Source organism: Semicossyphus pulcher, unplaced genomic scaffold (assembly GCF_022749685.1).
Source record: "Semicossyphus pulcher isolate SPU_LCO1_2020_fin unplaced genomic scaffold, fSemPul1.0.p SCAF_4, whole genome shotgun sequence".
NCBI lineage: Eukaryota > Metazoa > Chordata > Actinopteri > Labriformes > Labridae > Semicossyphus > Semicossyphus pulcher.
The window spans coordinates 25155147-25172306 of NW_027211715.1; the positions used below are offsets into that span (position 1 = coordinate 25155147).

The 17160-nt window shown below is 40.1% G+C and overlaps 1 protein-coding gene across 3 annotated transcripts; it reads left to right on the forward strand.

The window, feature by feature from the left end:
- Positions 1 to 3569: 3569 nt before the first annotated feature.
- Positions 3570 to 14242, forward strand: lhx9 (LIM homeobox 9). 3 transcript variants are annotated; one of them, XM_069680372.1, is made up of 5 exons: positions 3570 to 4158; positions 5075 to 5277; positions 6404 to 6762; positions 10023 to 10225; positions 13339 to 14242. In XM_069680372.1, the coding sequence occupies exons 1-5, from the start codon at positions 3979 to 3981 to the stop codon at positions 13393 to 13395; spliced, it is 1002 nt and encodes a 333-aa protein (XP_069536473.1). In that variant the 5' UTR covers positions 3570 to 3978; the 3' UTR covers positions 13396 to 14242. The 3 variants fall into 3 exon arrangements, with proteins under 3 accessions (XP_069536473.1, XP_069536471.1, XP_069536472.1); XM_069680370.1 differs by lacking the exon at positions 13339 to 14242 and adding an exon at positions 10789 to 12903; XM_069680371.1 differs by lacking the exon at positions 13339 to 14242 and adding an exon at positions 10789 to 12903 and having other exon boundaries at positions 6407 to 6762.
- Positions 14243 to 17160: the final 2918 nt, after the last annotated feature.

Genomic DNA, 17160 nt, shown 5'->3' on the forward strand with positions numbered 1-17160 from the left:
AACCATAACTTTGTTTAGAAATTGCGATTTACTCGTCTTTTTGTGTTTAGAATAAAACTTTAGGAATTCGTACATTGTTGTAAAACTAGTAGCTAAATGAAAACATGGCGTTTAAAGGTGAAAAACATTTGATTATATTTAAATAGTTCTAAACATTGTTTTAGATAGTGGTTGTTTTGGCGAGCACCGACTCCAGAATGAGCTTATCCTTCTTTAATTTACATCACACAGTGTAACCTACATGCTGAGGAGGCCATTGGCTCGTGCCTTCCCGTTCCTCTGTGCGTTATTGTGCGCGCGCTGTGCTGTGTAGAGCGCTGCCTGCATACGGGAGAGGAATATTTAAATGTCTTGTGTTTTAATTGACGCTCGAACTCATAGTGTGAGCTCAGAAACGAGGAACAGCCCCCATCTACCGGCAGCGTCTCCTCCTGTCTCTCCTCCGCACCGCGCGCGCAGTCCGGAGCTGCTCAGCCTGCACGCGGCACAGGGATCTCACACAGCCTCAGGTAAGTGAGAGCCTTTCTATATGTCTTCTTTAGGGAAGATAATAATGTATATGTGCTTTTTAACTAAAAATAAGACGGGTGGGGAGCGCGTGAAGCAATGCGCGACGGATCTGCTGCATGCTAAATAACTATCAGTCAATATTGGCCGGATTAACAGGAGTAAGGTGGAAAGTAAAACCATTTTAACTCTTTTTACATCTATTTGTATATTAACGGAAGGGTTTGAAACGATTAATTCACCGCGACAATAATATTAAATATGTCAATATATAACATGAGATTGTAAGTGGTATCAGTTGAACGTTATTGGCAGAATAATAGCCTAAATATATGACGCTACTCTCAAAATACCGGCCAGGTTATTTTTGTATTTGTGCCAGAAATATTTCTTTTTTTTGTTATGACAAAAGTCAGTGGCCCACTGAGCCAGTCTAGCTTTACACGCCATTTTAAACATGGCTGTTAAACACTGTTTTTATTTAATTTTTGAAACGCGTCAAAAGGCTTGAAGTCAGTGCATAAATATGAGCAGCGATAGTGATGTGTTTTGAAAGCTTTAATTTGGTCAAACCAGATCACAGATATTAAATTAGGGCAAATCATTCTCAGCATCTCAACGAAAAATGACACACAAACGCCCAGATTGATCCTATTCTATTTATTTTAACACACTAATTGTGGGAGGTAACATAAAAGTAGACTGCTTAATTAAAACACGCTTCAAAAGAGAAGTTGAATTTTCATGTAAATATCGTCATATTTTCTGTTATTGTTAAAAGCGTCATTTTGTGAATTGGCTTTGGTTCATGTGCGCAGACTCTCTCCAAACGGCATCAAATGGATTGTTCTAATAAAATGAATGATTGTATATGAGTTTGCAGGTAATATCCTAATTAGATACAAAGGAAACAAAACAAAACGACAACACAAAGACGTGATTCCCTCAGCCCCTCTGTGTTCACTGACACATTGTTAAAGCCTCTTCAGTCAAATGAAATGTCACTGCTGGAGGCGACGGGGCAAAACACATTCTTTATCCACATTAACGACGTGATAAATGCACTTATTTTTATTTTACGAATAAATCCAGTCTTCGAATTTAGAAGTCGCCTTTTTATTTCTCAGAGAAGGGAGGAGATTTTAAAAAATGACAGAGCTGCATGAAGTGATCTCTCCTCTCAGGGTGTCTTTGTCCAGGTGAAATGATATCCGCGTGTCCTTTTTGTTGGCGTCTCTTTTCGACGCTCTGGGGCGCAAATGCACGGTACGTTTTCAGACCGGCTGCAAGTCCAGCAGCCCGTCCAGTAGGGGAGGAAGGAAGGAAGGAAGGAAGGAGGGTTCAAGCCTCGTCTTATAGCGCTGTTATCAAGGGGCCTCCAATTAAAGTCAACACAACTTCATGGGGGGGAAGGGGGGCGGGGTGGTGGTGATGCTGCTGCTGGTGCTGGTGGTGGGTGCACATGATAATGTAACACGTCTTGAGATGAAGCATCCACACCTGCACACCCCAACCCCCCATCCCCCCCGAGCCTTACTAAATCTATTAATGGGACCAGAGCCGCGTCACAGCTTCCGCCAGTGTGTCTATTGTTTTAGGGAGAATTCTTGAAGCCATCGAGCTCGTTATCCGGATTTTTAGCAAAATACAAATCTGTGTTATGAGTGTGTGAGAGCCAAAATACAGAGCGACCGTGAGCTGCCTCGTTTTTCGGTTTGTTGTCACCACATTTGGCCCGCGTGCTGGACAGTGAAGCCATTCAGCGTGCATGTTTTTATTCGCGTTTTCACACCCTTTAAATCTGACACACATCTGTAGCCTAGTGTAGCCTCCATAACGATTATATTAAGTCACCTCTATGGAATTTTAAAAGCACGCGATATTTGCTACATTACAAAAACTCGTCTTTGTTTACACCAACTGGAAGTCTCTCTCTCTTTTTTGCTCGTCTGCCTAACCTATCGCATTTTTTTTTTGCATTTAAGTATTTAAAAAGGAAATACGTTAATAGTCATGATCTTTTTTCTGTTGCCATCAGATCAATTGTCCTTTGGCCTCATCCAGAGGCAGAGAAAATACAGGGGGCCTGTTCATAGACGCTCGCCACTGAACACTTCCGGTTTCTAATGAGCCTTTAATGGAGAGAAAATTGATCTTGCACTGAAAACACTGTTTAAAAGGAGTTTGCTGCTTCGTTGCCGTTTCAAATTAAGTCTATTTTCTGTGGAACATCAATCATTTTAGAAAAAAAAAAAAATTTTTATTTGAGTGACGAGGTTGTAACCGCGTGCTTTTATTTTGTAAACAAAATCTCAATCATTTGTGTTGAATAAAATCCTTGTCTTTCAGATTGTTTTATGTGCTCTGTCCCCGCCCTCTAGCCTATCAGTGATCAATGCCCCGCCCCAAACAATACATTAATACCACACACACTCACACACTCACACACACACACACACACACACACACTCACACACACAGTTATTTCCGTACAACCAAACACTAAATAAATAATGAATGTAAAACGTAAGAAAGTGAACACTCAAAAATATAAAACCTCCAGGTGAAAACGTGTTCGGCTAAATCACCCTCACAGAGCACCTCATGTAAAAGAATCAGTTCCTCCTATTTCTGGCCCTTTTGTAAAACTCCAGATGCTTTTATTGCACTTCAGATGCACAGTATGTGTTTAAGATATGTTAAATAAATAAAATATTTACCCTTAAATTAGACTGAGCCCATTGCAGTGCCTCGTCTTTTATAAATGGAGGAATAAAAGTAATGAAAATGTCAATACCATTAAATAGTGGTCCTTCGCGCTGCACGAATCTGGAGTTTTTGAGGGAAGAGTGACAGCTCTTTGTTGGTGAATAGAAATCAGTGGCGATGGAGAGGGAGCGAGAGAGAGAGAGAGGAAGAGGGAGAGTGAGAGGAGAGAGAGAGAGGGAGAGGGGAACTCCTCCTACCAAATTATTCAGACTGGGCAGGCTTTGCGGGCTCCTCACAAATAGGACACGGTTCTCAAATCCAGGCAGTCCCAACCTGACCTCCGAGCACTGAGGAGCCCTGACTGGGAAAAACCGGGAGAGAAATCACTTTAAAAAACAAGAAAAGAAACAACAAAAACTTTGTGTCATTATTTTTGTCCAGTGTTCACACTGTAGCCCCCCCTCCCCTCCTCCCTCCCCACCACTTCCACACCGGTTTGTCGCATCAGTTGGACTATATATTTTTCCTGGAGGAGAGGCATTCACGGGCAGAAGGAAAAAGCTAGTGCACTTCCACTAGCACCACTCCTCCTGTCCCACCCATGTTGTAGTTTTTCTTCGTTTTCCTTTTCTTCCAGTTGCCTTTGCACCGTGTGGAGGAGCTGATCTGCGTCTCTGGGGTCGTGTTGGTGTGTTGTGTTGCCTCTCTAAGAGCCCATTTGGACGCGCTGAGAGAGCGGGGCGCAGCGCTGCAGTACAGTATATGGAAGTTGTGGGCTGCAAGACAGAGGCAGGCAGTTGCACGTTGCGTTCAGGACCGGGAGCCATGCTTTTCCACGGGATCTCCGGGGATCACATCCAAGGGATCATGGAGGAGATGGAGAGGAGGTCGAAAACGGAGTCGCGCCTGGCGAAGGGCATGCAGCTGAACGGGAGAGAGTCGGTAAGAGCCCGGTCGACCTGTGTTTGAATTCATGTTAAAACTCCTCCTAACGTCAATAAACGACGACTGTGGCACCGTTAACCTGCGGGGAAGTGTGCAGTTGTGTTGGGGTAAGTAGGAAACTAGTGAGGAGTTACTTCTTTGTGTTTAATTATTTAAGGTTAATTTTGTCCAGCCTAAATCTTGTAAATGTTCAAATTCTATTTCTCTTGGAAAGTGAATTTTATATTGAACGTGTAAATGTCACATTATTTCATCAGCTGCTGAATTAGCTGCACAAAATAATTCTAGACAGAAATTGGCTGCAATTTCAGATGCAATTGACATTGAATTTATTTTAAACACATGGATTTACTCTTTATTACAGAAAACATTTTACGTTACAGCAGTAATATTTTATTTTCTGTCCACACATTTTGTAATTTCAGTTCTGACAATTATGTCTACAGATAACTGCTGACAGAAAAAACAAGCTGCATTATTATTAATATTTTGTGATTAGAACTATAATTTTTCTTATATAAAATATAAAATTTAAATTTTTAAAGAAGCCTATTTCTATTATCTAAATATTTTATGTTTGCTCGCCTACACATATAGGAGGGTTTTAGCTTAGCAGTACAAAATTCATGTAATTCTACTCAATATTGCGTTAATTTCAGAAACACAGCTGTTTAAAAGAGTGGTTATTCCTTCTTTCGGGGGGGCTGTAAACGCACCGAGCCTGCATTTGTTTAACAGCGTGTTTAAAGTCTTGTCAAAAGGCCTCGCCTTGACAGGCGAAAAACAAAGTTTATTTCATGACCAGAAAGCTGCCAAAGGCCTCTCGTTTCTGATTTAGAATAATAAGATTTCCTTAGCTGACTCTTGGAGGAAGTATAGTTTCCCTGAGCTCTGCTCTCTCTCCCTGCCTCAGACCCTGCCTTCCATGAGCCCGGAGAAGCCTGCTCTGTGTGCCGGTTGTGGCGGCAAGATTTCGGACAGATACTACCTCCTGGCCGTGGACAAACAGTGGCACCTGCGGTGTCTCAAATGCTGTGAATGTAAACTCGCGCTGGAGTCGGAGCTAACGTGTTTTGCCAAGGATGGGAGTATCTATTGCAAGGAGGATTACTACAGGTAAGAAAAATGAAGGTTAATCATTTAGGCCTACTTAACTTAGTATCTGTCACGCACGCGCGTGCACCCACCTATCCATGCACACATTGGTCCTTTTAACTCCTGGCTTTATAGAAAAAATGCTTTTTACGCTTTTAAAAGTTCTAAGGTTTTTTTTTACTAAAACGTACAGCCGCTTGTCCTCGTTCAACAGGCTGTGGTTGTTTAACTGGAATTAGGCTATGTAAAAGACTGTACGTCTAATTAGGCCTTTTGTTGTCTCAATAAAATCACACCAGTCTTCGAGGGGGGCCTGCATAGTGTTAATTTGAATCAAACTATGATATAATATTTTTTTTGTACTCATTTGTATTTCAGAATCAGTAGTGTCAATGCAACTGAATATAATGTTAACTCCATTAAGTGTATGTATAAGTCACCTTCTCAGAAACAAAGGAGTAGGTCTACCCATTGTACATTACTATCGTTTAAAAATCATCTACCCCTAATGACTTTTGACAGCGTGTACAGTGAGCCAGCATGCTCGTGTATGAAAAAACCCCAATGGAAATAATGGCTAATATGGGTCAGACATATTATCCAAAATGTTAACACACATTTATGGAGCAATGCACATGCCAGAATGTTATTTGCAGTATAGTAGTAAATTAACCTATGAATTAAGGAGATAGGCTTCTTCTAAATGCCTGAAATATGTTAGCCGTCTCATTAGTCTAATGCTACAGTTCCACATTTTGCCGACCTGTAACCTTTTGCGTTTAATGTCGACCACACTGATAAGGGTTTAGCAGTTGTAGGTTTTATCACTAAAGCTGTTGACGGAATTTGTACTTATTTAAGAGAAAAATTGCCTATTCCTACTGTAAAAACGTGGCCTACTCACGTCGTGTTGTAGGCCAGATGTGGCTATATTAGCTTGAATATTTTGCCCCATGGTAATATTAAACCTGTGACAGATAAATGAACACAACAGTGTCACTAAAATGCACATGCCAAAAACCTAGCTAGCTAAATTTAGCCTGTGACATTGCAGTTTATTTGTTAGTAAACTTTCCCGGCGCTCCATTTTCTGTTTGTCCCACCTGGTCTCTTTGTATGAGGAGTCTTGACGATTTGTCTGTTCCAGAAGGTTCTCCGTGCAGAGGTGCGCGCGCTGCCACCTCGGGATATCGGCCTCGGAGATGGTGATGCGGGCGCGAGACTCCGTGTACCACCTGAGCTGCTTCACGTGCACCACTTGCAACAAGACGCTGACCACGGGCGACCACTTCGGGATGAAGGACAGCCTGGTGTACTGCCGGCTCCACTTCGAGACGCTGGTGCAGGGACCGGACTACCACCCCCAGCTCAACTTTGCCGAGCTGGCAGCCAAGGGCGGCGGCCTCACTCTGCCATACTTCAACGGCACCGGGACGGCACAGAAGGGGAGGCCGAGGAAGAGGAAGAGCCCGGCCATGGGGATAGATATACCGAGCTACAACACAGGTGAGGCGGCATTGCAGAGTCTCACTTCTAGAGCACACACATTAGCCTACATTTTACAAGATAATAGTCTACACAAGTTTTCTTGTTGCTAGCTTGGTGCAAAAGTACAGCATTTAACTGTTAGCCCCATGCAGTGGATAGACAGGCCCAACACCAGCATAAATAAATAAGCTCTATTAAATTACAGTGCAATAAAACACTAAGCAGGGTTAAATATGTTAGAAGGTTAAATCCTGTTAAATGCCATAAAAAGACCCCCGTTTGTCCTGTTTTTTTAACCTTATGCTGCTTTTGGTTAAAATTCTTCACTTACAGCCAGGTCTCGGATTTTTCTGACCGTTAATTTAAGTTTCCTTTATTTTAATTCGACTGCATAAATTATTAAAGTTAAGGCAAGATCTCTCACAAAAAAAAAAAGTAATTAATTAAGAAAATACAATAACTGTAGTTTTATTTATTTTTCTCTATTGCGCATTAGAGCCTCGCTGTCCAATCCAGGCGGTTCCTCAATGCCCCTGCTGTAGCAGCCCTAGGTCTACCTTAATGTCTGAATTGAATCCATCTATCCTGTAGGCAATGCAAATGTAGGTGAACATCGCCTGCGTCTAACTGTGCCCGCAGCCATGTGCTAATTGATCTGTAGCTTCTGTCCACGCGCCTTGAACGCACCGTTTTTGTGCTTTAAACTGTGGCGTGTGTTGATCGAAATCTGACCTCACCGCCAACGTGCTCATCGACTTTTATAATTAAGACTAATATGGGTCAAAATAAATGTGAATGTAGTTTGGGATAAATGTGGCGTAAAATAGTGGCCAAAATCATGTTTTGCATGACTTCTGTTGGAAGACAGAAAGAAATCATCATAACATTAAGGCAGTGTTAAAAGTAGGTTTCATCTACAATCATGCATTGAATCGCTGAATGTTATAACCCGACCCCCAACCCCCCTGCAGCGTCCCCATTTTGTTGTCGCTTTCTGCGAATTAGTGCGCGGATGAGAAAGTTTGTCATTGTGCGCCAACTTTCCTCTGTTCGCGGTGAATGGGGAGGAATAAGGGTAATCTGCGCGTTAATTGTTCTTCGTTAATTGAAGGTGACGTTGGAATCCCTGGCCTCCTGCGCGCCGGTCAGCACAGTTCTCATGCAGGGACACAGAGCCGTGCACAGGGGCCTGCTGCAGGGAACACAACACTGTACAGTCACACAGAAAGGCCTTTGGTTTGTTATTCGTCAACACAATTCCAAGAGATTATGCAAATCCTGAAGTTCTCATAGATGCCTTTATGGGAAAATAACAATTGTAGCGATGTGATTTTTTTTTTATTCCAACCACAACAAATCGTTGAAATAAAATACAGCCACAACAGGTAAAAAAAAAAGAAAAGGGCAAGACAAAAAATACAATAAAACGATGTCCCTATTAACTCATTGTTAAGAAGCAACAGTAAAGGCCCCAGTGGGAATATTATATTTTTCAATTGGTAGGCTATAATAAAATTCAACTGGATAGAATATTTCCTCATTTAAAAAGGGGTGTATTCAAGCTTAAGTGCAGTGTCCTATTGGTTCGTCTTGGAAATTTTAAAAGTTTTTATTTAATTGAAAACTAAAATTTAAAATTCCAAAGAAAACAAAAAAATAGATTCTTCAACTTGGGAGACAAATGAAAGATATACTCTTGGTGTATTCTCTTTTCCCTGTTTATGTGCTATAATATCACAAACACCCTTCTCCCGATGCTCTCAGACTGTTCAGGTTAATGTATCGTTCTGCACATCAGGCGGCTCATACTCCTGACAAATAGACGGAGGTTTTGTTTGAGGTTTTGTTTCTGCTTTAGCGAGCACATTCATGTTTGTTCTCACCAGGGAAAAGGTGTGGGTCCGCTGAGTATTGCACACCACTCTGTAAAGTCGGGTCTTGTTTGGATACAGAGACCCCTAGTGGGTAATATCAAGTGAAACACAATCCAGGGAAGGGCTGGAACAGGAAAACATACATGTCAATGATTGATTATTAATGGTGTGTATGAATGTAACAAAAAGAAATGTCATGTAACAAAAAACAATAATTCATGCCGTAGCACATACCACAACATGAAACAGAAAATGTTTCTCTCATAGCTTATTAAAACTGTGTTTGCCTTATTTAAACTGATTTAAAATAACACTGTGCTGGTTAGAGTATTTTGATAATTTATAAGCCGATAAGAATAACAACTGCTCATCGTTTCGGTTAGAAGGAGGCAATAAATTCGACACAACCTGCTATATAACTTAGAAATCTTGTGCTTATTCTTTGCTGGCTAGATTTCCTCTCATATTACATGAATATAAGATGAGATTTTATAAGACCTGTTATACCATGAATACTTTATTCTATATAAAAAAAGCTAAACCAAAACATAATCATAAAGTGTATTTTGTTGTATATATTCCGAGCACTCTCAGAAATGTTCACATGGTAATTGGACTTGCACATATTTACTTTGCATTGGAATTTTGTCTAGATAATTATTCCTCAAAATTCTGCAAAGAATCAAATTTGTAAAACAATTTAAAAGTGGGAAAAAACTGACGGTTGTGATTATCTGTTGCAGCCGCACCGTTTAGCCAAACATGCCTTTAATGTAGTGGATCCGTTTTTACACTTGCAGTCCTAAGCTTCTGAAAAATGAGGCCCATTAGGGCGATTAGTCTCTGCAAACACAGGCACAAAGCGTTTAGCTCGCTCCCAGTGCTCTGTTAAAATACATCATTTTGCTTTTTAAAAAAATCTTAGAGCGCCTGCTTTAAACCACAATCATCATAATTTCCAAAATGTTATGACATGATATCCAGTTTATTCAATTCAATAAGTTTCCTGGCGTTCAGTTATTACTCTGCTGGCATGTCTTATCTGTTAACATAGCAAGTCAGTGGAAATGTATCAACTTTCTACAATCAAGTCCACATGTGATCGCCTCAATAAGTCGACTTAATTCGGACTTTGTTTCCCTGTAAAGCCTGATCATGTGACAAAATATTCTTTTTAATATTGAGCCCTAAATCCAGCACATATAATTAGATTTAAGCAGTTTCCTGATATCTGCTTTATCACCACTTACTTGACTATATCTTATTTCTCCAAATAACAGCAAACATTAATTAAGACACAAAAAGCTTGCTAGAAAAGGAAATCGCCCACAGGGTTGAAAATCCTTTGCAGTCGTTCTTCTCGGACCCTGACCCCTCCCTGTGCTCTGCTCTCTGCCCTCTCAGGCTGCAACGAGAACGACACGGATCACTTGGACCGGGACCAGCAGTCCTACCCTCCGACACAGAAGACCAAACGCATGCGGACCTCCTTCAAGCACCATCAGCTGCGGACAATGAAATCCTACTTTGCCATCAACCACAACCCAGATGCCAAGGACTTAAAGCAGCTGGCCCAGAAAACAGGCCTGACTAAAAGAGTTCTACAGGTAAGCAGAGAGCCATTTCTTCTTACTGACCTGATCACCCCCATACCTGTGTCTGCACCCCTCCCTCTCATTTCACACCAGTATCATCATTGAACTCATCTCTTTGGTTTTGTTTGGTCCATTTAGTCATTAGATGTATATCCACGGGGTTTTAATCTGAACTTTTCTAAATTCTTAAATGTTATATTTTTGGGAAAGAAGTCAAACTTAAGTGTAAAACTGTAGCTTATATCTTGAAGAATAAGAGTGCACTTGTCCTTTTATATGTGGAACAAAAGAGGGTGTAATTCATCTCTCTCAGATCAAACAGTTAAAAGGATTAATGTTTGATTTGCTATAAAAATCCACAATGTTTTATTCAGTGTTCAGGAGCTGACTGCTTCATTGTTATCTGCCCCATGAGCTCAAAATAATGTATTGAAAATTGCCATATAAAGATTTATATAGTTAAAGACAGGGAAACTGGTACCGTAATAGCTGTGATAACTTGATATGTCTTGATATCTTTTAAAAAATTAATCGTAAACACAAAAAGTAAAAGCCACACTGGGATTGGTTTGCAGGTTTGGTTCCAAAACGCAAGAGCCAAATTCAGAAGGAACGTTTTGCGACAGGAGAATGGAGGTGTTGATAAGGCTGATGGCACCTCACTCCCTCCACCGTCATCTGACAGTGGGGCCCTGACCCCCCCCTCCAGCGCGGCCACACTAACAGACCTGACAAACCCCTCTATCACTGTAGTGACCTCCGTCACCTCTAGTTTGGACAGCCATGATTCGGGGAGCCCTTCACAAACTACCTTGACAAACCTTTTCTAACAAGCTATCTCTAGCAGACTGAATTTTTTATCTGATTTTATTTGTTTGATTTTTTTTTTTCTGTTATTTTTTTCGTCAATCTACATTTTATTTTTTTAAGTGACACCTTTAAATCTACCAGAGACAGCTCCTTGGAACAGAAAGTGCTGTACTGTGTACACAAACAAGAACAACAAGAGCAAGAACAGCAGCGACCACATTAAAACACATGGAAATCATTTTAATGTGTAGCATCTGAAACCACATGGCAGCCGTGTCTGTAGTTGAGTTACAGTTTGCAGAGATTGATATTGATGGGACATTTTTGAAGCCGAACGCATTAGAGAATTATCCTGGATTCCACAACTCATTCATTGGAAAAAAAACTAAACTTGAAGCTTGTCTGGAAAAAACAGATTTAATACTTGATTTGACTTTATTTGTACATTTGTATTGAATTATGATAAAACAAGCCTTTCCTAATTTATGGTCAATTGGTACATTTTAAATTAACATGAATATTTCGCCCTAACAAACCTGTACATGTATGCACTGTGTTCGCACTATCCGATTTAAAGTCTTTGTTTCTGTTCTGGAATAATTTGGGAAATAAACGTGTAGAATGTTCTGTATATGGGTAACTCCAGAAAACAGGCTTTAATTATTTCCGAATGTTTCGGTCTTTAAGACTGAGTTGGATGGAATCAGAAATATCTCACAGAGCCACATGTAAAACGTCTAAATTGATTATAAGCAGCTAACCATCGCAGCTTATCTTGATTCAGAAATAAACCGAGATTAGAAATCAAAAGGCAAATCCCGCAATCTGTACAGTGGTAACTGTTCAACATGTAATGCAGTCAGAAATGATTCAATAATAACAAATCGGCGAGAGAAATTTGGATTGGAAAACAGTTTATGGACACCGTTGTCATCGATTGTTTTCATGACAGAGCACTTTTTCAGATTTGTTCTCATAGATTAACCGCAGACCAGTGGATAAATCCTAGCAAACATATCCATAAATCCACAGCTAAACTCGATTGCACAGTGACAATATACTGCCCAGTGAAAAGTGCATTATTGTTTTTATCATGTTGCTCAGGGTAACAATGTGATTTTAAAAGGGAAAAAGGAGTAGGGGTGAGAAATTAAACGGTTGCGACGTTGCAGATTAGATTTGTAGAGCTGACACGAACAGTGAAATGACCTCAGAAAGGCGGAGTCGTACAGTGAGAGGCAGCCAGTGGGAATCATCGTCCATGTGTTCTCCTTTTTGGCCATATTTATACTTTCTTTAATGACACTTGCCACTGAACAGACCAAAAACATGTTTCTTCTGGCTGAAAGATAGAGAGAAAAAGAAAGAAATCTTCAATGGAGTTGATACATTTCATTGTGAGCGTCACAATTTGTTCTATCGTAGAACAAAGTGGTTCTCTAAGTCTACTTATTGAAGTAGATGCCTAACTCAGTTCTACTATGTGCCTTATGCTATAACTTGGGAGAAAGTTTGTGAAATTCAGGATATATGTGTTCTTTGTTAACTGATTCACATCCTTTTGACGCCTCACTAGTTTTGTACTGTTTTGCATCTTATTTCCGAAGATCTTTTTATGGTGTATCCTGTTAAAAAAGGGGGCAGCGATGTCATAGAAAGCATTTGTGCACTCTTTCAGATATAGTTGGGTAATCCAAGAACCTTATATATTGATCTTCGTGTTAATAGTTGAGTACAGTAAGTGTTCTATCAAGATTGTCCATGTTTCCCTGTTTCTTGATAAAGATGGTGTATAGAAACTATTTCCCCTTAAATATTTATGGACCAAACGGTTGTTATATATCTTATTAAATTTGTGTGAATAAAAATACTTTGCTTTAAATGGGTTTTATTTTTCATTACACTTGCCATTTTTTGTGTTCTATCTTAAATACAGTTTTTGTTTATCACATCAACAAATGAGAAAGCTTTCCGTTATTAATGACCAGTTAAACGTCCTCATTTTTGCCTCCATTTTTGATTTCTATTTCCTATTTTATGATGTTTATGGTTTGAACGTAATGCCCCATGGATTTGCATCTAAACCCTGCAGTCAAAAATATGAAATTGCTTTTTAATGCATGAACATGGCTTTAAAATTTAAATCAAAGGAATGCTTCAAAGCATATATTGATATATATATCTATATACATTTATAGTATATATATTTATGCATAGCATATTGGTAAACCTAAAATGAATTAAGAGTAAATGCAGACCCCGTAAAGCCAGGTTGCTCTGTAGTTAATATATTCTTACTCTATCGTTTCTTTCAGGGAGAACAAATCTTGGGGCATTACAGCCATACATCCCGACGTTTGAAAATTCCCTAAAGTATTAAGAGAAGGGGAAAACTTTGATGGGAATTCCTCACCATTGAAGACAAAGACAATATTAGGATAAGATTAAGCATATTGAGAACAAATAAACAACAGACGTAAAACCTGTTTCAGTTAAAAATGTACAACAGATGATTTTTTTTAAAACAAAAGTTTGTCCTGAATGTTTGAATCCATCAACGGAGGAGAGCCCACAATGTATGATATTTATGACATCGATGTGAAAAAAAAAAAACCTCACTGTATTGGACAATTGATAATAAAATGTATTGTAACATAGTTAAGAAAAACAGAAAGGTACAGGATGTGATAAAAACACAGCAGGCATCCAACAGTGTGAAACAGAGACGGTATGGATTTTACTGGTACGAACACACACACACACACACACACACACACTACACACAACCTTTCTCCCACTGCCTTGCTCCTATGTAAGCACAATATATACAGTACATTCCCACAATCTTTGTTCACACACACACACAGAGACACAAATGCACACACGCTGCTGCCCCCATGCACCGCACCCAACAATCAGCTTGCTAAATAGAAGTTTTCTTTTGTCACAAGTGTCATTTCGCAAACACATGGCCTCCTTGAAACTCGGCAGCAGGACGCCCATCAAATGTGATGAGTGTATGAAGAGGACTGCAGAGCTGGAGCTTTGCCATCTGGCTGTACCGAGGGAAGGAAGTGAAAAAAAAAAACAAAGCAGATAAAGAAGAGATTCTCATTTTGCATGCGCCTCATCATCTTGTTAACATTTTTCCTTGAGATGTATATTATTTCCTTTGATTCATTGTATGATTCATTGTCAGCTGCAAAATAAAGTATATGAAAATGATGTCCCTGATGCCCATATAGTACCTCACAGTGGAAAAATGCTCCTATAGACTATTTATGGCTATTCTCAACATTTCATTTCTTAAAATCAAAAAGAGATTTAAAAGTGTGGTCACACATTTACACACATAAATAAAGGTTAAAAACAATTAAACATAGAGTCATATTTAACACACATGTAGCCAATAATGGACAATGTAATATACAAGCTGTAACAGGCAAAAACATGGCTGCTTCTGTTAGTTGTTTGGCAGTGTACTGTCTCGTTATTCAGTACTAACGCTGGGTATGTCTGCCATGTAAAAAAGGTGTATTCTGGAAAGAGAAAAAAAAAAGACAGGAAGGAGGGAGGGAGGGATGGAGGGAGAGAGACTGAAGCCACACGGGGACCAGTAAACAGGCTGGTGTTGAATTCCAACAATGTGGGAAACAGCAAACACTTCAGTCAGTCCAAGAGGAAACCTCAGTCGCTGGGGTGCCTGCGCGGCTGTGGCAGCAGGACCGTGTTTCCCTGGGTCTGATGGGAGGACGACGGTGGGCGGGTTGACACAACAGAGCTACAGGAAGCAGGGCCGGAGCAGAAACACAAACAAACAGCCACTGCTCAGTTTGGGAGCTGCAGGATGGAAGATTCTGGACAACGTCACGGCCTCGCGTTGACAAGAATGTCAGGGGTTTGCTGCTGAGCTGGAATGCATCTTATCGGTAAATGTGTGTGTGTTTGTGTAAGTAATGCCTGATCAGACACCTTATTTCCAAATAGGATTGCTTCACCATACTCCAGGTGTTTTTATTATTTCCAAAGATATATTAAAATTTAAATATGTGTAACTATATTGCAATTAAGTATTTCAGAATCACATGTACGTGTGGTCGATCTTATGAACTTAACTTCAACAGGCGTCCCTTACTTATACTTGCATTAATGCAAAATTGGTGTCTGTGAAGAGAGCTCAACAGGTAAGAAAGGAGGGCTTCTACAAACCAACATCCTCTCGCTCTTTCATCTCCTGCTCTTGATAAAGTAAGATAAGATGAGGAAATGATGGTGCCAGATAGCTCCAAAAATACAGAACAAAATTAGTCACATACAAAAAACAACTAAAATATCAGTGAAAATATAAAGTGTATGGTTTAATGCAAAAGAGACAGTGCCTAATAGAAAAACAATATTACAATAGTCATCTACAAAAGTAGGCGGGAAGCAAGGGTGACTCACAAATTGACTGTAGTATTGACAGTTATTACGTAGTCAGAACTTCTATTGCACAAGACTATGAATTTAAAGATCAAATATCAATGTGGCCGGAGAAGTATTATTGCACATATTGAACATAATACAGCCAAATGTAGAAAAGTAATGTTGCACAATTGTACATAATGAACATAACATAACCTGATACTGAAAGTGTTATTGCACATGATATCAGAAGGTGCACATGGTGATAAAAAGTACAGCGCATGTGTACCATGACTGTGCAAAAGCAGTGCTGACAGTGCTGTATGTTTATGCAGACTGTTCATATGGCGAGGATGAATAAAAGATCAGAAGTGATCCACCAATCAAGATCTAATTAAACCTGAAAATATTGTTGCCTTTAAGGACAACACATGGTGAGCACGCAGACGTTTCCAGTAAATCAAACTGCACAGGTCGGCCACCTATCGCTGCAGAAATACAATTTCCTTTTGAGAGGCATGTAGTTTGTTTTTAGGTTTAACAAGACCATGCCAGGACAATAAAGGCATTTTAACTGTTTAAAGGGAGTTTTCTTCTAATGAGTTTTCTTCTGGTTTTTGGCTACATGTGTCCCTATCAAAGAGCACCTCAAGCTTACTCAATTTGGGTCCAGGAAGCGCTCCTTCCCCGACATCTTTGTTTTCCTTCTGAGACCCTTGAAATAAAAAAAAAAGTTGTCACTCAGATACATAACTGTGTATCAGGGTTGGGTTTTACAAACAGGCTCCAATTTGTGACAATTGGCCTGCCTATGATGTCACGCCTGCCTGGAAACAGGGTGACACATAAAGGTAAATTAAAATACGAGGAAAGGCACTTTACTCTACCTGTCATCACGAAACAGTAAAGTGGAAATTTCCAGTGTCGATTGATCATGTTGACAACAGATATTAGTCTATTACAGCCATTTCCTACATGTTCATTTAGTAGGTTTCTACATTCCTACATTTTGAACTGAATTTAGGTGAAAAAAGTGTGCGTCAACATTTTCAATACACAGCAACATCAGTGCACGCATGTTTGATGATAAACCGTAGAATAATCTCTTCAGCATGGTGTGTTTCAGGCACACACACATGGTCACACAGGCATTACCACGCATTATACGCACACGGTGACAGGCGACAGGGTCAAAACAAAGTACGGGATGATCACTGAGGCAGAGGCCACACCTGCAGTTTACATGTTGCTCTGATAGTGTTGTTTCTATTGTCACTGCTTGTGTGTGAATGTGTGTGTGTGTGAGATATTCTGCCAGTTCTGCTTCAGTTCCCTCCTCTCATTGCTAGGCGCCTATTTAACCTCACCTCACACACCAACCCCGCCTGCGAACACAAACACGCACCGGCACTGGGACACACACAAACACAGACACACACGGGCAGATGTCAGAGGGGTGACGATGTGAATGAGACACAGCTAAACTGTGATGTGTGTGTGTGTGTATTTATCGCTATATGTGTCTGTGTGAGGGAAACTGAGGCCTGCCCTGCTGGTTGATACAGAGCAGGTGGAGAGATCCTCTGTTCTGGGTGTTTGCCAAGAGAAGAAATACACAAACATAAGCAGGTACACACTCTATAACACAACACAGACTCACAAAAACACAGAGGAAGATTTTATAGAGTGATCTAGGCAGAAATAATATGCTGTTTTGTCAGTTTTGTCCTTCA

What these genes read in the sequence shown, in the direction of transcription:
- lhx9 (XM_069680370.1), top strand. Translation starts at nt 3,979, where the DNA reads ATGGAAGTTGTGGGCTGCAAGACAGAGGCAGGCAGTTGCACGTTGCGT. An exon ending in AGCTGAACGGGAGAGAGTCG is followed by an intron (nt 4,159 to 5,074) that starts GTAAGAGCCCGG and finishes TCCCTGCCTCAG; the next exon opens with ACCCTGCCTTCCATGAGCCC. An exon ending in TGACTAAAAGAGTTCTACAG is followed by an intron (nt 10,226 to 10,788) that starts GTAAGCAGAGAG and finishes ATTGGTTTGCAG; the next exon opens with GTTTGGTTCCAAAACGCAAG.